The sequence below is a fragment of the Pongo pygmaeus genome, chromosome 4, assembly GCF_028885625.2.
Source record: "Pongo pygmaeus isolate AG05252 chromosome 4, NHGRI_mPonPyg2-v2.0_pri, whole genome shotgun sequence".
Classification (NCBI taxonomy): Eukaryota; Metazoa; Chordata; class Mammalia; order Primates; family Hominidae; genus Pongo; species Pongo pygmaeus.
Window position 1 is genome coordinate 153764329 of NC_072377.2, and position 22238 is coordinate 153786566.

Below are 22238 nucleotides of genomic sequence, written 5' to 3' on the forward strand. Positions count from 1 at the left end.
AATCTGACCATGTTTCTTTCAACTGCTTATAATCCTTCTACACCTTCCCCTCAACCTCCAGGTAGAATCCAAACCCTCTTTGCTTCCCTGAATCTGCTCCAGCCTCACTGCACTCAGAGTGATCTGTTCTCAGAAAACATCACCCCCAGTCCACCCTCTGGACCTTTGCTTGACACATGCACTGTCTGTCAATACCAACCTGCTGGCCTGCAGTTAGAATTAAGTAAGTCTCCCTTTCAGAACTCAGTTTGGATATCACTTCCTCCAGAAAGCGCTTCCTGATGCCTGTAACCCTGTCTGGGTAAAATCCCTTCCCCTCAGTGCCCGTAACATCCTGTAACTAACTCCGATCACAATGCTTCTGATACTGAATCATATTACATAATATATAATTTGCCCCTTTCCTGTCACCCAGCTGAATCCCCACTTCCCCAAAATGTGTGCCCAAACCTGGCATTGAATGACACTGACCCTCATCGGAAGGATCCTCTTCCCTGCTTACTCCATTTCTCTGAGTGTGCAAGGACAAAGTGGTTGTTGATGGTCTAGTCTGTCATCTACACTCTCTGCCACTTATTAATCTCTCTGTTTTCAAACAATGCCAAATAAAGCCTAGGCTGGGTGCTTGCAATGAGCAACAGGACCTAGCTTGAAGTTAATGCATTGTTTTATTTTCATTGTATTTGCCATTATTTACAGAATTCTGTTTATGGAAAACAATACAAGTTTTTCTTCTATATAGACTAGTCATCCCTTATAAAAATAAGTTAATATGAGTAAAAGAAGTAAATCAATTTAGAAAATGTTTTGTAAAGGCTCTTTGGTGCATATCGTGATAAATGCATGCATACACACACACACGTGTACATACTTACATACAACTGTGAAGGAAGCCCTGAACAGCAGAAATCCTGTCATTTGTGCAACTAAATCCTTGAGTCATGAGACCCCGCCTCAAGTACCGCTGTCTTTGCCACTAACTACCAACGTGTCTGGGAGAAAGTTACCCTTCTGTTCCTCAGTTTACTCACCTGTAAAAAGAATATAATTGGGCTATAAAAATATATTATTTCATGTCTCCAATACTATTTCTTATCCTGTTCATACAGTATAAAAATAGCACTGCTGAAAAACCCAGAGGTGAGGTTCTTTTATCAGAGGACAAATATCTGAGATGTGTAGAGGTTAAGTGACTTGCCCAAGGTTGCACTGCAGTTTAATATCAAAATCAAGACCAAAATACAGGTTCCCTTTAGTGATAGGCTTCCTGATCCCTCACCCTAACACCCTCCATTCCTGCATATTCCCTTCCTCAAATAAACTTCTGCCAAATGAGGTGCATTATATTTACAAAGAGGAAGAAAATGAACACACACACACACGAATATATATACACATGCACAATATAAAGGCATCTTAAAATAATGGAAAAGCAAATAAGAAAAGGACAAAAGCAATATTGAATTTCAGAATGTTAATACTGTTGGACAGGGAACTAGTATACCTGAAAGCTGAGAAAACATGTTACAGGGTTTTCCACAATGTTGCAATGCCCTCCTTGTTCTTTATTTAGATTAGATGTAAGGAGCCAGCAGTCACACAGCCCATATAAGATTTGAGGGAACAATTAGAATAAAGAGGGTAACTAGATTATGTTTGGCTATGATACACTTATTTTTTTTTAAATGTTTAAGTAGAGACCAGATCCAATCACCACTTTACTCTCTGTGGATCATGAAAAAAAGACAGCATCAACATGTTTCCAAAGGGAATAGTTGGCCCACATTTTCAAAATGAAATATTTAAACACTTTTTAAAAGAGTTTTAGCAAGTGATTTACATATAGAATGTAGTAATTGCAATTATATAGCACAATGTTTTTCTTATTTTAAAAAATTAGTCTTACCCTTGTCTTTGGAAACATGATAAACATTTTTATAACTGACCTGGTTATGGGTAAATTCATCAGATTTAGAGGTAAATCAAAGTGCACAGAATTGGGAAATTTTAGCTAAAATTTCCAATGAAATGTAACATGGATAGAAACAACGCTCTTCACATATGTGTGTGTATGTGTATGCATATGCAAATGCATATGCATATTTGCAGCAATTGAGAAAGATCTGTCCAAACAGAAGTTCAAGTCAGAAGACACAGAAGTTTCAACTGATTATAAAGCTCAATGGAAGCCAAGGACAGATGTGGCTGCTGGGGAGAGGAAGAATAAAATTAAGTATAGTAACATCCCTCTGTACTCTTCACCCACCGGCCAATATCAAAAGCCTCATGCAGTTATGGGAACTGCCTCTTTCAGAGAAACAGAAACAAATCTGGCCAGAGGAGAATGAGTGGTCAGTGGGAAAAGGGAGGGGATCTGCAACCTGAGTCAGATGGGGAATGGCCAGTGGCATGGTTTCCAGGGCTGTGTGAGCCTTCTTCAAATACACGATATGTAACTGTTCTGGAATGTGTGTGCCCCTGACTGTGTCCCAGGAATGTTGTCAAAAGGACTATGCATGGGAGATTAGACTGAATAGCCTCAACCACAACATCCCTCCCAGCTTGGGGCTTTTACAGCTTGTGGTGGGGGCAAAACCACATCTATTCTGCATGGTAGTGGATTAGATAACTTTACTAACTAGACAATTAGAAGCTTCTCCTTCCTGGAGAGCACTCTCTAGAGTAGACAGTCTTTTGACAACCAACCACATCTCTAAGAGAAAATATGTGCCAATGAGTAGACAACCTTGATGACTAGAAGATGCAATGGCGGCTCAACTCACCACTCCCATCTCACCCTGCCATACAACCAATCATCTGGTCAGCCCAAGAAGCTAGAAATTAAGGGCAGATGGTCTGATAATAAAAGCTAAGCTGATGGGCATCAGATGCCGGGAATTATGGCTGGTATCCTTGTGGTTCACAAAAGGAGCAAGGGTGAACCACCTGCATCAGGCTTGCTTGAGTTGCTTTCTAAAAATGCATGTTCCTGGGATACATCCCAGATCTACTGAATCAGAATTATTAGAGATAGAAACCAAGAAGTTCATGTTCAACAACCTCACCAAGTAATAGTTATGCACACTATCTGAGGGCTCTTGCCCTGCAGTGGTGCTTCCCATACTTTAGGGTGTAATAAAATCACCAGGAAAGCTTGGACGAGTCAGCGTTCTGGGATCCAGAGATTCTGATTCAGAGATCATAGGTGGGGCCACAGATTTTCATTTCAAACAATCTCACAGGTGATGCTGATGCTGCTAGTTAGTGGACTATATTTTCAGTTTGCTGAAATTAGAGAATTCCTGATTTCATTATCAAAGAACTCAGATACTGTGGTAGGTCACTTCTGAAATGATCCCCAGTGATTCCTCACCATCTGGTATTCAAGCTGTTGGTAAACACCCCCCTCCTGTGGGAGCTAGACCTAGTGACTCACTTATTATGAATTGAATAGGCAAGACTAAGGAGATGTCACTTCTGTGATTAGGTTATAGAAAGACAGTCACTCCCTTTTCTCATGCTCACTCTGGTTCTTGCTCCTCTTGTTTGCTCCCTCTAGTGAAGCATGGTGCCATGTTGTGACTGCCCTGCGGAGAGGCCCACGTGGCAAGTGGCTGCAGGAAGCCTCTGGCCAACAGCTAGCAAAAAACTGACTCCTAACCACTGTGTGGGTGAGCTTGGAAGCCCATCCTTCTCTAGTTGAAGTTGAGATAACTGCAGCCCAGGCTGATTGCAGCCTGTGAACCACCCTAAGCCAGAGGGCACAGCTAAGTCATGCTTGGTTTCCTGCCCTTCAGAAACCATGAGATTATAAGTGTTTTAGGCCACTCAGTGTGCTATGCAGTGATAGGTCATTAATAGAGATGCTTTGTAAAGCAGCTGCCCTGAAATCAATAAGATGCCTTGTAGTTGGGTATGGTGGCACATGCCTGTAGTTCCAGCTACTCAGGAGGTTGACACTGGAGGATCACTTGAGTCCCAGGGTCTGAGGTTGCAGTAAGCCCTGACTGTACCACTGAACTCCAGCCTGGGCAACAGAGGAGACACTGTCTCAAAAAAAAAAAATGACATGTATTGGTATTCTCACCCATCCTTCAAGTCCTCCATCTCATCTGACCCCATTGTGGATGAGACAAAATGTGTGTGTAAATGTAACTGGACAATATTTAATCATATACACTATTTATATGTAATTTATGTCATAATTTTCTTAACATTCAATTTCCAAGCCTTGGTTCTTGGAAAGCTTCCCTGGAGCTTCTGGGAGGTTATGTGGGAGCACAGCCTTATGGCAGGAGGAAGATGGTGAATCCAAGTCAGGTTTCGTGCAATCCATCTGGCCATTCTGAGGCTGTGTCTTTTGACCTAAGATCCTGGTGAATTCTCTCCTGTCAATCCCTGTGAGCATGAGGAGTGATACATACTTTGGTTCTGAAGAAAGAAATGGAAAAAACTACAGGTTCCTCTGCTGGCAAGGGGAAGGGGTCTTTCCCTGAGAAAATTGGTGAAGAGCACAAATTCCAATCTGCTTGCCTTTGCACCAGTGCAGTGACTGATTTCCTCACTGGGGGAGGAAGGAAGGTTCCTGGAGGGCAAGATTCCTCATCTTCTCCAGAATTATGTATGGAGAAAGTGCTTTTCAGAGGCTGTTTGTGTGGAAGGCAACAGTCAACTGGTAAAGGCTCCAGATGCAAAGCCTGGAACCAGGAATTCTCATCGTTGCACCATCAAATCTTTCTGTGGCCTGCAATGAGCCCCTCTCCTCCTGGACTTCATTCTTCTTGTTGTGAAATGAGGGGGCTAGGCCAGGTAATGACTCGGACCCTCCCAATGAGTATTTAAGAGCCTAGGGCAGTGGGGTCAGAGTCTGGCCATGCCAAATGTCCAGAGACAGGACAGCTGTCCTCAGAGGGCCAGGCCACCGCCACTCAGCCACCGCGCCCTCTCTGAGGAGCACCCGGAGGGCCTGCTGTGCCACAGGGGGCTCTGGCAGATGTTGTCCAGCCTGCTCCTAATGGTGTCCTGAAGCTCCTCGTCACCCAGCAGGACCGCTGCTGCCAGGGCCAGAAGGAAGTACTCAGTGGCATCATGGGCATCCTAACCCCGTGGTATGGGGGCAAAGAAGAGACAGCATTAGCAAACACTTCCAGGACAGGCTAGGAGGCTGTGCTGGCCACTCTAGTTTTTTTTGTTTTTTGTTTGTTTGTTTGTTTGTTTGTTTGCCCAACATCAAATCCCCATCTCCTGAGTCCTTAGGGAGCTCCTCTCTCCCTCCACTGTGGTCCTTGGGGCATTGCTAATCACAGTGCCCTGCACTCCAGGCACAGAGGTGGTCCCTTACTGAGGCTCAACCAATCATGAAACATCATTGCCCTAGGCACAGTGCTTCAGGGATGTGCACATGACCCAAACTTGGCCTACATCTGCCACTCCCTGGGACTTTCCACTGTCTCTCAATAAGGAAAATAGTCCCTCTGAAGTGGCAGGTTCAGAGGTGGACTTGAACCTGCCAGTAGCTAGAAGGGGAAAAGGCCAAGAAACAAAGCAAAGTAGAAACATACAGAGTCAAGGAACACAATGAGAGGTGGGGAAATCCCTGATGATGATTGAGAAACAGGATCCAGAGCTATCTGCAGTTAAATTTGTAGCTCAGCTTTCACATTCTTTGAGCCAGTAAGTTGCCTTTTTTGCTAAAGGAAGTTTGAACTGAGTTTTTCCCTTTACAATCCGTGGAGTTCTTGGTTGACATGAACAGATCACACAATTTGTCCCTGAACCACTTACTGGGAGCTGTGGGGCAGAGGCGAGATGGCTAGAGGGTGCTTCACTACCCCCTGGCCCTCCCTACATGGTAAAGATGAGAAACAGATGCTTCTTTGGGTGAGACTCAAAAAGGCTGCCTGGTTTCCATTAACCCTCATAAGTCAGTAATTAATTCAGGCCAGAAGAAAAGCCTGGCAAATAAGAAAAGGACAGTAGAGCTGCCCTGAGGGTCCCCTGGGAGCCAAACACAGGAGTGACTCAGAAGCCACTATATTAAGAGATTAAGGGTTGTGCTTCAGGGGACAGGGACCTCTAGTAAAAGGAAGCCAATCCTAGGGACACAGTTTGAGGGTCAGGGTTGTAACGGAGACTTGCAACCAACACAACTCTAGAAGTTCTGGGGTGGGCATAATGGCCTACTACACCTGTAATCCCACCATTTTGGGAGGCCGAGGCTGGCAGATGGCTTGAGTCCAGCAGTTTGAGACAGGCAACACGACGAAACCCCATCTTTACAAAAAATACAAAAATTAGCCAGGTGTGGTGGCGTGCACCTGTGGTCCCAGCTTCTAAGGAGGCTGAAGTAGAAGGATTGCTTGAGCCCCAAATGCAGAGGCTGTAGTGAGCCAAGATTGAGCCATGCTACTCCAGCCTGGGCTACACAGCAAGACCCTGTCCCAAAAAAAAAAAAAAGCAAGCAAGCAAAAAAAGAAGTTCTAGATTCAGCAAGCAAGAGAAGCAGGGCTAAAGCCTTCTTAAGATCTAAGTATACTTAGTTTAAAGGCCCCATACCTCGTTATCTCAAACATGTTAATATGCACCCACATTTCTCATAAAATGTAGCTTTACATTACTTTATAAGAAATGAGTTGCAGTTGACTAGTTGGTCTGTAACATTTTATGGACATACTCTTAAGTATTCATTTTGATCTTCATTTTAGATCTTATAGTTCTTTTGTTTTGGGGTCTTGTATATTTCCATAGGCCCTTGAGAGACTCACAGGCAATGTGCCTATAGTATCTGACAGATAAAGAAGCCACAGACATGGTGGCAAGGCAAGGAAAAAGAGGAACCATGGTCTACTCCTCAGCAAAGATGGGAGCACTTTTGCGATCTTCAGCAGGGTTAAGTGGAAAGAGCTTCCATGTCCCCTGTAAAGCCACTCCTCACCCTATGAGACAAGACTCCTCATCTTGGCACTCTGGTTTTCTCAGCTCCACCGCAAAGGCTCCTCATTGTCTTTGAGTCAGGAAGGAGAATGGTTGGGTGGTGGCTGTCAGGAAATCTTGGAAGTCTGGCTCTTACCTTCAGCTGGCAGAAGGTGAGTCGGCCCAGGCGATAATACACCTTGGCATAGTACAGGGCCTCCTTGGGACTCTGCAGCCAGGGTGGACAGAGGGACAGGGTCTTCAGGTAGCAGTCCTCAGCCATCTCATACATGTTCAGGGAGTAGTACACTGTAGCCAGGCGGTGAAATGCCACCAGCTCCTGCCTCCGATCTCCTAAGAATTGGAAGATTGAGAGAGATACCCTACAACCAACACTTTGCATCATTTGTTCACTCATTCATTCCATAAAACTTTTTGAAGGTCTACTAGATGTCAGGGACTGTGCTGGAGCATAGGGAATAAGACAGAAGAGGTGCCTGTACTCATAAAGCTTATTGTCTCACATGACAGACATTCCTTAAATAATCCCACAAACAAATGTAACATTACACGTGTCATAAATGCTACAAAAGAAAACGCAGGGCTCTATAAGAGTGACTAAGTAGAGGATGGGTCAAGGTTTCCTGGAATGATTCCTGGAAGAAAATTTTCTCCTTATTGCAGATGCTACTGTAATGCAGGATTCTGAGAAAGAATTCTTCTTAAACCCTTTTAATGGGACATGGTGACAAGTCTAGCTTGATGGAGTAGCTAAGAATTACAATAAATCACTCTGTATAATAAATGTCTTCCTCACACAAAAGTCTCTCTCTTCAGAGAGTTATCTTGGGTACCACCATGTAGCAGTCTCTCCTTGGCCCCTTTACCTACTGTCAGTCTCAGATAAGCTACAAACACCTGTTCACCCTTAAACCATGCTTTAGAATGCTGGTTTCTAATGGGTCTATGACTTGTTTGGTGGATTTGTTTTAATACAGAGCAATCTTTTACAGGGAACAAAGGCTTACAATCATGTCTTTGGAATATTTGCAAGGTGGCTGTTGGATACCATCTAAAAATATCACTTTTAAGCTTCAAAGAGCCAAAAGCCAAAATTAAAAAAGAAAATCTAAGAGAGAGAAAATTCTCTGATATGGAAAAATCAGCCACAGGGGAAGTACATATATAAAGGATGCATACAACCTCCCTTCAGCTCCCATCCAGTGAGGGATAAAGAGTGCTCAGAGGAGCTGCTTGGGGCCTCCAAGGCCTTTTCTGAGATTAGCACACAGTCACTCAGATGAGGTCTTATGCAATAAGGAAAAAGGTAGGGAAAAGAGGGAAGGCTCTCTCAAGAGTGCAGTTAGACAAAATAAAGTCCGGTATCATCCACATCCGATGCCCTTGAAAATACCCAGAAGTCCCTCCTGAAATCATCACAGAATATTACATTTACCCTTACATCTAATCAAGCCTTCTCTAATCAAACCTGCTTTTCTTCAAACACCAACATTCAAGATGAGGGGTTTTTAAATCTTTTTTATTCTGCCATTTATCTGTTCTGATGACTATTATTGTTTCCCACTAGCTTTTGACATAAACACAAGATATTCAGCTATGTTCTGAGTTAGGGTAATGGGAAACTGACCTTCATTTACATTTTAGCTTCATGGGAAAATGCACTTTTGACTAAAAATTAACTAATTTAAAATTTAGAGCACAGTCTTTTTGCAATGGGAACATAGCCTATGCAGAGAATAAAATATCATTTACTTTACACTTGGGAAACAACAGCAACTGTAATATAATAATTAGTGTGGCACAGGCAACACTTACCAAGGACTTACCATGTACCCAACATTGTGCTGTGGCTGTTACATGGATAATCACTGGTCTTCATAACAACTACCATGAGGTGGGCACTATTTTTAATCCTGATTTGGTGATGACAAGCTTGAGGCTTATAGAAGTTAAGCAACTTGCTTAACTAAGGTCTCCCTGACAGTCAGACCTGGGATTTGAACCCACACAGTCTGACTCCAGGGCCTGTGGTGTTATTGCTTTGCTGTCTATCCTTGACTAATCACCGCTCTCATTCAACACACCCAATAGTGAAGACCACCCACCTGTGACTGTGCTGAGCCTGGCGGCCAGGGTGGCAAATTCCAAAGCCTTCTCATAGCCTTCAAGGCTAATCTGCAGCTCTGTCAGCTTGTTGAAAATCCGGAGCTCAGTTCTCACCACCTTCAACCTCCTTGCTAAAGGAACAGCTCCAGCCTAGGAACAGAAGCCCAAGGAACCTTAGTCTAGATAGGAATCCTCAGTGCATACCATAGCTAGGAGACTTATCTTCTACAGGCAGGGGTTGGGGAATGGCAGTGGACTAAAACAAAGGGGAGTCAGCCATGTTTCCCTGTGTGCCTTTACTCAAATCTCTCTCTCCTGATCCTTGCTCATGATGTTTTGCCCAGATCTTAAAGTAGAAGAAGTAGAGGGCATTGGGCCTCCTATAATTGGGGAAACCTGGAGTAGGAAAGGGAAGTGGCTTTTCCCAAGGTCACGTGGAATGTCGTTCCCTTCTCAGGTGTGTGCTCCCCTAGCATCCACGGTGCTATCTATGAAGCACACATGAGTACATGCATAGTGCGGGAATATCTCAAAAAGTGGTCATTTCTATGTTTTTATCATGATAGAATTTTAGGCAAATCACTTCATCTTTCTGAACCTTAGTTTTCTCATCTACAAAATGCATATGAAAATAAGCCCCTCAACAGTCAGAGACGCGTTCCCTGTTCTTCCCCCACCCCTAGCTCAGTGCCTGGCACAGACTGGGTGTTTGCTAGCATTTGATGACTGAATAAACAACTGAACAAATAAATAAATGAATATCTGAGTGAATAAAATTTTAGGATCAAATTAGATAATGAGGCTTCCTAAACTTCAGTCAGTGATGAACAACAATCACAATTTTTGACATATCTGCTTAATATCTGGACATTCATTTAATTTGTGTTATTCTTAATATCAACTCTTTTTCTTGCCTCATCCTTCGCAATAATATCTGTGAAATCATAGGTTTGATGAGCTCGTATTATATATTTTTAATTTAAAAAAATATATTTTAACACATGCTTATTAAAAATATGATCAAACAAAAGCATTCATCTACATAACCCTTTAAATAATCTCCCACCACACCCCCAGTAGTAAATGAGAAACACTGGTAAACTCAAAAGTGTGCTGCAGACTGTAAAGTACCATGCACCCAAGAGTTCGAGATGGTCTTGAACTCCTGGACTCAATTATTTTGATGTATTATCCCAAGAAGGATAACTTATCAAGCCTGAGAATGACTAAGTTTATCAGAACCTTCCCTGAGCTCCCACTAGGTTGAAGAGAGAGTGAGTAGGTGGGCACTGGACAAGAAAGAAAGAAAAATGAAATACAAGCAAGAGAGGAGAAGAGGAACCCAGGCCGAAGTCCAGTCTGACCCTTCCCATGCCCATGCCAGGACCTGTCTCAGCAAACTGCACAGCTTGGACTTACTCGGTAGTACTCCACTGCATGATGCCTGTGGCGGGTCCCATTGAAGAACACATCACCTGCTTCTTCATAAAGTTTGAGAGCCAGCAAAGGCTCCTCTGACTTCAGGGCTGTCTGGATGGCTGCCTAGGTGGGACAGAGACAGCTGTTAAAGGCAGAGAGGAGGGCTTCCCGACCTCCACAGGACTGGCAGAGCTAAGATGCAGACCACCTAAATCAACTAATCCTCTGATAAAGTCCCCCAAATCCTAAGTGTCTTCACACTCCTAGGGCTGGTAAGAGGACTTTAGACATTCTCCAGTCTGGCATTTCCCCATCCTGGTATGAGAGATTGCTTTTGGTGGTGCTAGATTATTTTTAACAGTATATAGAGAAACATTTTGTTTTACCAGTTAAGTATTTATTTTAATGTGTTTTAGAAAAAAAAAAACTAATAATGCATCCAACCTGCAACTCTAGATAGTATTGTGTAGAATAAGGCTAAGTGTAAAGAAAGCTACGTTGATTTGATGTTGAGTCAAAGAAAAAGAAGTAAACAATGGTATAGAAGGTACATGTATATAGCAAAACCATGAACTTAATATGTAAATAACTGAAATGGAAAAATAGTGATCCAGTTCAACATCTTACACTTTCCAGATGGAGATAGTGTAGCTCAGAAAGAAAACAGAACCTCCCCAGCTTCACGCCAATAGTCAGTGGCAAACAAATGTTGGTGTCTTCCATCCCAGTACCCTAGCCTCCACAGCTTCTTTATCTCTAGCAAGCTATTTTGGATTTCATCTACACCAAATGTGCTAAGGAAGTTGAAGAGTAAAGAATATGCCGCTGCACCTGCAGCACAGTTACAGGACCTCAAATAGCCTCAGGTCCAGAATGATTCACTTCCATGGAAATGACCCTGCACAACATCAGTTAGGTGGCAGCCTGGGGTTGGGTGAGGCCTGGGACCTGTTCTGGCCAGTGAACATTTCATCACTGGGGCAAGACGCTGTAGTTGCTGTGTTATTGCATGGGCAGCTACAGAGAGAGAGAGGCGCAGTGAGATGGAATCCTGGAGTCAGGAGGCTTTGCCACCAAAACAATGCACAATCGGAACAGTGCCCTTTGGGCTTCAGTCTCCCACAACATGAAAGGAGAAGACTGAATTGTCTGCTCTCCAGAAACCCTTTCAGCCCTAAAATCACAAGGCAGATGGCGTAGAGGCTGAGAGTGAAGGCTCTAAGTCACACTGTGTGCAGTTCTCAGCTCCACCACTTACCAGTTTTATCACCTTGGGCAAATTACTCAGCCTCTCTGAGCTTCTTCTGTAAAATGGAAATTATAATGGAAAATCCTACTGCGTTTATAATGAGGGTTAAACTACGTCATGCAAGTGAAGTGTTTAGCAAAGTCTCCTGTACATAGGAAGCATGCAATCAGGGTTATGCAGCTATTAAGTCTCAGTAGAAGTGAATTTGTGCAAGTTTATGTGCTAGTATAAGGAGAAGTAAAAAGAAAGAAAATAAAACATGGGAAAGAAAAAAATTGGTATATTTTTGTAGAATTAAACATCTTACATATCATCACAGTATTTAATGTCAATATTGTACAGATAGTAATAAAACACTAAAATATCATGTATTAAACATTTAATAAGTTCTGACCACTTCATAAATGCTTACTATGCATTTACTACTATGCATGTGAGATATATAAATTTTTGTTTTACTAATCCTTATGCTAAAAGACAGAGTTCAATTTCCCCATGAAGAAACTGAATCCCAGAGATGTCATATGGCAAGCTCAAAGTCACATAGTCAGTCCATATGTGATGACCCTGGGATTTGACTCTAGGCTTTTCTCTCTTCAAAGCCCAGGCTTTTAACCACTACACTGTACCACATCTCTGATACTAAAAGTATGCAAACAAACAAAAAAATAAGAGAATAATATTGTTAATACCACACATACACACCAACATTGCCTCAAACTGCAGCAAAACCCTAAAGTCAAGGTGTATGTTGAGCTTTGGAAAGACAGGTATACTTAATGGGACAAGTGACGTTACAGATGATATGTGAGTCTCCCCTCACATCCTCCCAGGGTGCACACATGTATATGGGTCTCAGCGACTGGCCCTTTGCTGTCTGTACTCAGCTTGTCAGACCACCCTGGTTTCCACCATGTGTTCAGGGAGCAGCCCAGTGTTGACCCTCTCTCCACGGGCTTAGGGTGAACACCATCCCGCTCTGGTTCCAGTTGGTTGATTTGGAGAGTACAGCTGCCTCCCCAGATGACCCAAGTCAACAGCTCCCAGAGAGCTCTGCAGGAGGCCTACCTGCAGGCACAGCTCCACCAGCTCGTCTTCCTGCATGAGGTAGTGGAGTCGCCCCGCCCCAAGCCAGGCCTCAGCAGCCTTGTCTCTCTCCCCCAGGTCAATGAAGATACGCAGGCTCTCCTTGATGCATGTGAGTGACCTCCTGAGGGACCTGGGGACAGACATGAACTTGTGAGGTACGAGGGCTCAAAGGGGCCTCAGGGTCCACTCAGCACAGAATGAAACAGAAGCTCTGAGCAGGAACAGCCACGTCCCACATCACACAGGGAGGTGGGCCTGATTGAATCCCAGCTCTACCCCAATTAGCTGTGTGACTTTGAGAAAGTACAGGATTCTTCTGTGCCTTGGTCTCCTTATCTGTAAAATAGACCTATAATTGTGCCCACCTGAGTGGATCGTTGTGAGGATTAAATGAGATAAAACTAAGTGCTTAGAACAGTGCCTATTATGTCCTTGGCACCTGATGAATGTTTAAAGATCACTTATAATTATTATTATTACTGATGCATGGTCCATCAACCCTTTTACTGCTCTATAACCTTTTTTGGTGTTATGCTATTGAAATGGTTTGGCTGTGTCCCCACCCAAATCTCATCTTGAACTGTAGCTCCCATAATCCCCATATGTCGTGGGAGGGACCTGGTGGGAGGTAATTGAATCATGGAGCCATTACCCCCATGCTGCTGTTCTCATGATAGTGGGTCTCATGAGATCTGATGGTTGTATAAAGGGTAGTTCCCCTGCCAGTTAAGATGTGCCTTTGCTCCTCTTTTGCCTTCAGCCATGATTGTGAGGCCTCCCCAGCTATATGGAACTGTGAGGCCATTAAACATCCTTCCCTTTATAGATTACCCAGTCTTAAGTATGTCTTTATTAGCAGCATGAGAATGAACTATTACAGTTACTAACACAAAGCAGACACCAAATGCATAACTATTGAGTGAATGCATGAATGAGTGACAACAGTGATAACTTTAAATCATCAAAAAGATTTTGATGTTTTGTTTATAAAGAAAAATCAAAGTAGGGTGAAAGTTTTAACAGGCTGGTGCTTAATGAGGTGCACTTTAATTTTTTGGAAAATTGTATTTTATAGAAAACTCTCCCTCCGTGACAATGGAGGGACCAATGAAGAAATGAGACATAGGTAATACATTTTCTCACAGACGATTCAGTATTCAAAAACAAGGAAGGAACACTGTGCATCATCTAGATAGTAGTTCTCAGTCCTGGCAACAACTAGAGTCACCTGGAAGCATTTTAAACGTGTACACTGCCATACTATTTCCCAGTGTGTTGCAACGTCATGATAGCCTGAGCACCAGGCTCTCGGAATATGGCTCAGGCACAAGCACTGTGTCTAAGTTCTCCATGTAATTCTGTTGCGCAGCTTGGCTTGAGACTTGCTGATCTAGTCCAATCTTCTTATTTTATAGAGGAAACAAGCCCAGAAACTGGAAATAACTTACATATGTTTGCACAGCACATTAGGGGGAGATCCAAGGCCAGAACTCCCTTCTTCTGAGTAGCAGCCTAGGACTTCTCCCATAACACTCATATTTCCCAAAACATGATTTGTGGCCCACCTGCATTAGCATTTCATAGGGAGCTTAGTCAAAGCACAGATCCCCCAGAGCTACCTCGAACTGACTGAAAAAGATTCATTACAGTTGCAATCCAGGAACCTGAATTCCTAAGACACATCCAGGTCACACTCCTGCACACCAAAGTTTGAGAACCACTGCAGTAAACCATGCAACTCTTCCCAGAAACACTGATCATCATCAACCACGTCTGTGGACACTTAAGTAGAAAGTCCTCAACAAACGTGGTTACCACTTGATTATGGACCTCTCAGCCGCCAGGCCCCTTTGTGCACCATGAGGGAAACAAGCATTGCTCTCAACTCCTAAGGCCCGGATCCTTATTGGCAATGAGGCAGCTGTTGGCCTTCTGGAGAGCGTGCCAGGCATTTGGCCCTTGTAAGAAATAGAAAGAAAAAACTCAAGTTTTCTCTTCCTCCCTGCTCTTAACATGAGATTTATTGACATCCTGATGGGCGCTGGCCACCCTTTCTCAAGTTTTAAAATGTGAAACTTCCTCTGAGAATACAATGAGCTGAAAAACTCCACACCATGCTGCAGTGATCACCACCCTCCTCAGCTCAACTACAGTAACCACAGGCATCTTTCACTATAGGAAGCCCTGCCTTTCTCTCCCCACTTTTGTACCCTGCAAACTCAAGCTGGGTTGAGATTCAGCAGGCCTGGCCTCCACAACTCTCCTCACTCTCACTGGAGCAATTGATGAAGACAAGACTCATAAATCTCATCCTCATCCTATTTCCTGCTCTGTTTTTTTATATTCCCATTTACTGTCCTGGGATGCCCTTGGGCTACTATAGTTGTTTTCTCCAGACCTTCAGGGAACAAGATTTAGGTTATTACAGACAGGCCAACTGACAGAGCCAGCATTTGTTTCTGGCACTTTCTCCCTCTGAGTTCATTATGACTGTGGAAGAGAGGAGATCTCTATTTCTTTCCAAGAAACGCCCCATCAGGGGAAGACAAGACTTACAGAGACCTAGTGGCTCACACAGCACCATTGAGACACCTTGCAAATGGAAGATTTTCCAAAGACAACTGACTCTCACCAAGACTTGCACATGATCTATGATCTCCAGTAAAAAAACAAGTGCTTCTGTGGTCTAAAACTGGGCAGTAGTCCAGCTTCCTTGGTTCCTTCCTATCACCACTCACCCCCATTACTTTACATCGGCCAGTGGCCAAGCAGTGTCACCTACCAGTTGAGTACCAGATAGCCCAGCATGCCAATTCCTCCAGCCGCCACCCACAGACTCTAGGTTTGGTTTGGCTTCCAAAGCCAAAGAAGCATGGAGCACTGCTGGTGGGCCAGCACTGCATCAGCCTTGTGTACTTCTGAGTCTCCTGTGCCTGTGTTCCGGCATGTTATCTCCTCTCCTTTCCAATCTTGACTCTTCTCTTTCTCTCATTTTTCCTGTCCTCAAATTCAGTCTCTGGGACTGTCTTTGTTTCTTCTTCCATGCCTGAACATCAGCCATGAGCCCATGGCCAAGTGACCCCAATACACCTGCATTTCCAGACTTCCTCTTACTACCCCCTGCTGGGGCTTCCCAGATCCCTGCCCTGCCTGGATGAGTCTCTCTGACCTCTGGCCAAAGCCCAGCCTCCACTAATTGGTCTTGTCCTGTTTTGATGACAAAGATGGCCAAAAACTGAGGGCTGATTCTGTGTGAGGTGTTGGGTGTATATTTTCAGCATACATTTTCTCATTTAATCCGCATAGAAACCCCAAGCCATTAGAATTCTTAGCCCATTTTGCAAATAAAGAAATCCAGAAGGATGTTGTTGTTTTGATTTGTTTTTTGAAACGTATCTAAGTTTTCCTGCACGTTTCTAAAGCCTTATTTTGAGCTCTCAGCTGCTTTGTCTTATAATAGTAACAATGGTAGTATTATTACCTGACATCTATTGAGCACTTAGTGTGTACTAGGTGCTTTACACGCAAAATCTCGTGTAATCATCACAACAGCCCCAAGAGATCAGTACTATTACCATATTCATTTTACTAACAGAAAAAAAATAAGGCTTGGTAAGGCTAACTATCTTGGACCAAGTAATAAGCCCTGTTTAAACCAGGATCTAACTCTCAGAGTCTGACCCAGAACCCTTACATTTACACCCTCAAGCAGTGCCTAATTTCTGGCTCAGATATTAGCACTTGGGAAGACTTTTGTTTCATTTACCACTTTAAAAATCCTGAAGTTTTAAAAGACATAAGCTATTTTAAACCTCGAACAAAGTTTTCTCATGTGTGAAACTGGGGTGGTAGTGTACATTATAGCCTTGTGATCAGATGATGACATTTCAGGAAAAGCAATTCTTTCCTTATTTACAACAAAAATGAGAAAAGAATTGCTTCTGTGTTAGGATTAACATATTAATTATATTTTTTAAAATGTACCACTTTTTTCAGTTCCAGAAAAATAAGAAGCATAAATATAAGAATAAAAGCCAGGCGGCCGGGCGTGGTGGCTCACGCCTGTAATCCCAGCACTTTGGAAGGCTGAGGCGGGCGGATCACGAGATTGGGAGGTCGAGACCATCCTGGCTAACATGGTGAAACCCTGTCTCTATTAAAAATACAAAAAATTAGCCGGGCGTGGTGGTGGGCGCCTATAGTCCCAGCTACTTAGGAGGCTGAGGCAGGAGAATGGCATGAACCCAGGAGGCGGAGGTTGCAGTGAGCCGAGATCGCGCCACTGCACTCCAGCCTGGGCGACAGAGTGAGACTCTGTCTCAAAAAAAAAAAAAAAAAAAAGAATAAAAGCCAGAAGCAATGGCTGCTAGGCTACTGTTGTATTCACATGCAAAGAGTTAATCATTATTTTGAGAGGACCTATTACATGCAAGGCATCCCTTCTTTCTAAAAATAATAATATGCACATCCTTTGTGGCACTTACCACAATTTATACGATAACTTTAGTGGCTATTTATATGTTTATTTTCTGTACTATTCTGTTATCATTGTGAGCTCATGGACTATTATCACCCTTGTTCAGTTTTTAGCACAGTTCCTGGGCAATAGTAAATGCTCGGTAAATTGTTGAATTGATTTAATAGATTTAATAGAGCCACAGAGTTCTCATGGACCCCATCTGGCTCAGTTCTAAGGCCAGTCTGTGTTGTGTCACCTCAAGATAGAAGACGAGACTCCCTAAGATCCCTCCCATTGAGAGATTGCAAACCTTTATCAAACTAAGTTCTGTAGTTGTTCCCTGGAAGGCAGAGAAGGCATGATCCTGCAGATATTAGACAAAGGGACAGAAAAGTGTCCCAGAGTAAAAACCTGAAGGCTGGGACAAAGTTTTCACTATCTACCTGTGCACCCCCCCGCCCCACACACACACACCATAACCCACTTCTAAACCCTAGAGAAAATCTTTCAAATAAGAGAAATTAAAATCAGTAAAAAGGCAGCATGAGATCATAAATTGAGAAGTCAAGGATCTGAGCTAGTGCCAGTGAAATCAACTGGTGAAATTGTCTGGACTCTCTGTGGCAGGCAGGGGACAGACTGATGAAAAACGAGGCCCCTCCATACAATTCTACAAGGTTTCACTCTATAGCCTTCCACACCTATTTCTTTTGCCTAGGGCAAAAATTACTGGCTGGGTGGACAGAATACATAGAGTGCTTAAGACTATGCATTTTAGATCAGGAGTTGTTAAACTATGGCCCATGAGCCAAATACAGCTTTCAATCTGCTTTTGTAAATAAAGTTTTATTGGAACACAGCCATATTTATTCATTTATGTATTATCTATTTTCATACTACAACTGCAGAGTGGAGTACTTGTGGCGGAGATCATATGGCCCACAAGGCCTAAAACACTTACTATATGATTCTTTATTTAAAAAGCTTGCTAACCCTGCCCTAGATACACACTGTTTGGATATCAATCCCCGCCAGGAAGCCTCATGCAAGTTGTTTGGCTTCTTTAGTTCTCAATTTCCACAATTCTTTCTACGTCACAGGGTGATCCTGAGATTTACATATGGCTTAGTAAACAAGGCATGCTCACTGAAGGCTATTATGGCCATAATTTTCACTATGGATGTTCACTGTACAGGTCTGGATACCCATTGCAACCCCCCGCCCCCATGCCCACCAACCTCCATATCTCCTTCTAGGGAAGAAGTTGAGTCTTCTTTGCACCTGTATTAGTCTGTTTTCCCACTGCTGATAAAGACATACCCAAGATTGGGTAAATTATAAAGAAAAAGAGGTTTAATGGACTCATAGTTCCATGTGGCTGGGAAGGCCTCACAATCATGGCAGAAGGTGAAAGTCACATCTTACATGGCAGAAGGCAAGAGAGAGAAGGAGAGCCAAGCAAAAAGGGTTTCCTGTTATAAAACCATCAGATCTCATGAGACTTATTCACCACCACAAGAAGAGTATGGGGGAAACCATGCCATGATTCAATTACCTCCCACCAGGTCCCTCCCACAACACATGGGAATTAGGGGAGCAATAATTCAAGATAAGATTTGGATGGGGACACAGCGAAACCATGTCACTACCCAGCTGATCACCAAAACCTGTCTGTTAAATCTACAAAATGTCTTTCAAATGTGTCCTGACCTCTCCATGGCTACTGCTATTCCCTCCACCTAAAACCTACCCTTCTCCACTTTTCAAAATATTACTTATCCTTCAAGGGCCTCCTCAAATGCTACCACCTTGATAAAGTCTTCCCTGACAGATCACCCCCATCCTTTGCTGAAAGCATTGTCTCCTTTCCCTCCAAACCACCCCCTACAGAAGCCTGCCACTTCTTCCATGAACACTTCCTGCTGTGTTCATGCTTGCTGTGGCTTTGAGCTTTGTGAGAATGCAAATCCCTAGAGGGGAATTTAGTTGAAGAAATCTGTCCATTACTTCAAGACCCACTTAATAAATTCCTCCTAAGCAATCTGTGCCAGGAAAAAAATTGCTCCAACAGATACATGTGTTTATGTTCTTTTGTCAGACAGTGAGAACCTCATACAGCTTTCCCCTTTTTACTCAGCTACCAGGAAGCTTAATGCTAAATTACAGTAACCACCCCCAGGTGCATAGAAACACCCGTTTATCTGTGTCTGTAGTTGGTCTTTGTTCTTTTATTTTTTTAAAGCGTTCTGTAGGAGAAGGTGATTTATACATGCTAAATAAATATAGCATTACAGCATGTTCTCTTTGTTGAACTGGCCATTCTGCAAAGGGACAATGACCTTATGTGTACAGGGGTTTCCTCTGACACCTAAAGTATTTCCCAATCTTCCATTCCATATCACTCATATTAGTGGTAAGGCAAAAGTGGATATTTATTTCTTCCCAATTGTACAAATAGGAATCTCAGAGTTTAAAACTATAAACTATTCAAATTAAAAATCCTAATCTAGATCAATTTACAGAACAATGGAATAAAAATTTCCAAAAGTTTTCTCCTCCATAAAAGCAATGAAAACAGACAAAAATTATCTAAATAAAATTTTTCAGAACTCTGGATATTAACCAAAGGTTTGCAAGGAGTGTTTATTCAGGAAAACGGCTGAAACTTGTTACGAAAGTGAGCTTCATTGCTTTTCAACTTGCCTTAGAGACATTCTGCATGTCCCTAGCTCTGTGGTACACTTAAAAACCAACAGCCTCACAATAATGGTAGCTGGAAAAACCAGCAACTTGGCAACCACTGAAGGAGACAATGAGCTTGAAATCCCCCAAAGTTCCATCCCCAGAGAACTGTTACTGTTTGATCTGTTTGGAAGTTCCCTGGAAGCCTCTGCTTACAGGGCTTGTTTTCATTTAACCTCACTCAGAGCTCACTCAGCGCAGAACAGCCTTTTCCCTGAGGCATATGTCAAAAATAATCATCAGCAATTGTTTAATATGATCACTGCCTTAGGTGGTGAAAACATTTGGAGCAAACAAGAAAGGGTCAAACACACACACACACACACACACACACACACACACACACACACACACGAGAGGAAAAGTTGGGAAATGAGATGTCCATAAAAAGTTTTAAAAGTTCTTACATATTCCTGGGAATCTAGAAGACCACATGCAAGTGCAGGGCTGTGAGCATGACCAGGAAACTGCTAAGATTTTTATTTTTAAAAAATGCTAATTATTACCCCAGGGTAACCATTAAGAAAATAACTGAAAGAAATACAGGACAAGAAATAACAAGGAAATTAAAATAGTATACAAGAAAAAATCTATTTAACACAAAAGAATGCAGTAATGGAGAAATAGAAAAACAAAAAGATATAAGCTATTAACACAGAGAAAAAATAGTAAAATTGCAGACATAAATCCTATCTTACCTGTAATTAAATGTAAATGTATTAAACACTCCAGTTAAAAGACATTGAAGAATGGAGAGGAAAGAAAATGTTTCTACTATATGCTGCCCACAAGAGACATACTTTAGATTCAAAGACACAAATAGACTAAAAGTATAGACCACGTTAACAGTAACCAAAGAGAGCTAGAGTGGCTATGCTAATATCAGATAAAAAGACCATAATTGTCATTAAAGACAATGAAGGACATTTTATAATGATAATAGACTCAATCCATCAGAAAGGCACAATTATAAATATACATGCAGCACCTAATAACAATGCCCCAAAATACATGTAGAAAAAGCTGACAGAATGGAAGGGAGAAATAGACAACTCAACAACAATTAGAGATTTTAATAACACACTTTCAATAATGGATAGAAGAACTAGACATAAGAACACCAAGGAAATAAAAAATTATAATTAGACCTAAAAGATATTTATAGACTACACCAAACAACAACAGAATACACATTCTTCTCAAGTTTACGTGGAACATCCTTCAGAATAGACCATATGTTGGGCCACCAAACAAATCTCAGCAAATGTAAAAAGAATAAAATCATGCAAAGTTTGTTTTCCCACCACAATGAAATGAAATTAGAAATCAGTAACAGAAGGAAATTTGGAAAATTCACAAATATGTGGAAATTAAACAACATACTCCTAAATAACCAATGAACTGAATACGAATCACAAAGGATATTAGAAACTACTTTGAGATGAATGAAAATAAACATAGCATACTGAAATATGTAAAATGGTGTAGGCACAATACTCAGAGGAACATTTATGGCTGTAAATGCTTGTATTAAAAGATAAAAAAATCTCAAATCAATAACTTAATATTCCACCTTAAGACACTAGACAAAAACAGCAAAGTAAACCCAAAGCGAACAGAGGAAAGGAAATAATAAAGATGAGAGCAAAAATAAATGATATAGAGAATAGAAAAAAATCAATAAAGCCAAAATTTAATTTGTTGAAAATTTTTTTTAATAACAGATCTTTGGCTAGTCTGATCAAGAATAAAAAGAGAGAAGAGTCTCAGGAATTAAAGTGGACATTACTATCAACTTTATAGAAATTATAAAAAGGATTATAAAAGAATACTATGAACAATTGTATACCAACAAATTAGTTAATTTAGATGAAATGGACAAATTCCAAGAAAGACAAAAACTACCAAAACTGCTCAAGAAGAAACAGAAAATCTAAATAAACGTATAACAACTAATGATATTGAATTAGCAATTTTCAAAAGCAAAACAAACTCCTTGCAAAGGTAAGTCAAGATTTAGAAGTCTTCATTGGTGAATTTCATCAAATGCTTAAGGGAGAATTAACTCCAATCCTTCACAAACTCTTTCAAGAAATAGAAGAGGAAGGAATATTTCCCAGCTCACTCTATGAGGGATCAAGAAGTGAAATGACAACCCACGGGCTGGGAAAAAATATTTGTAAATCACATATCTGATAAAGGACTTGTATCCAGAATATATAAAGAATGTTTACAACTCAA

The 22238-nt window shown here is 41.9% G+C and overlaps 1 protein-coding gene across 2 annotated transcripts in view; it reads right to left on the reverse strand.

Moving 5' to 3' along the window:
* Positions 1–649: 649 nt before the first annotated feature.
* Positions 650–22238, reverse strand: part of SH3TC2 (SH3 domain and tetratricopeptide repeats 2) — a 62631-nt gene continuing 41042 nt past the window's right edge. For both annotated transcript variants that reach the window (XM_054488709.2, XM_054488710.2), the window contains 5 exons: positions 12776–12926; positions 10459–10581; positions 9039–9189; positions 7070–7266; positions 650–5097 (listed from right to left, as the gene is read on the reverse strand). In XM_054488709.2, the coding sequence (XP_054344684.1) occupies positions 4906–5097; positions 7070–7266; positions 9039–9189; positions 10459–10581; positions 12776–12926 (814 nt within the window). In that variant the 3' untranslated portion in view covers positions 650–4905. The remainder of the gene's footprint in view (positions 5098–7069; positions 7267–9038; positions 9190–10458; positions 10582–12775; positions 12927–22238) is intronic.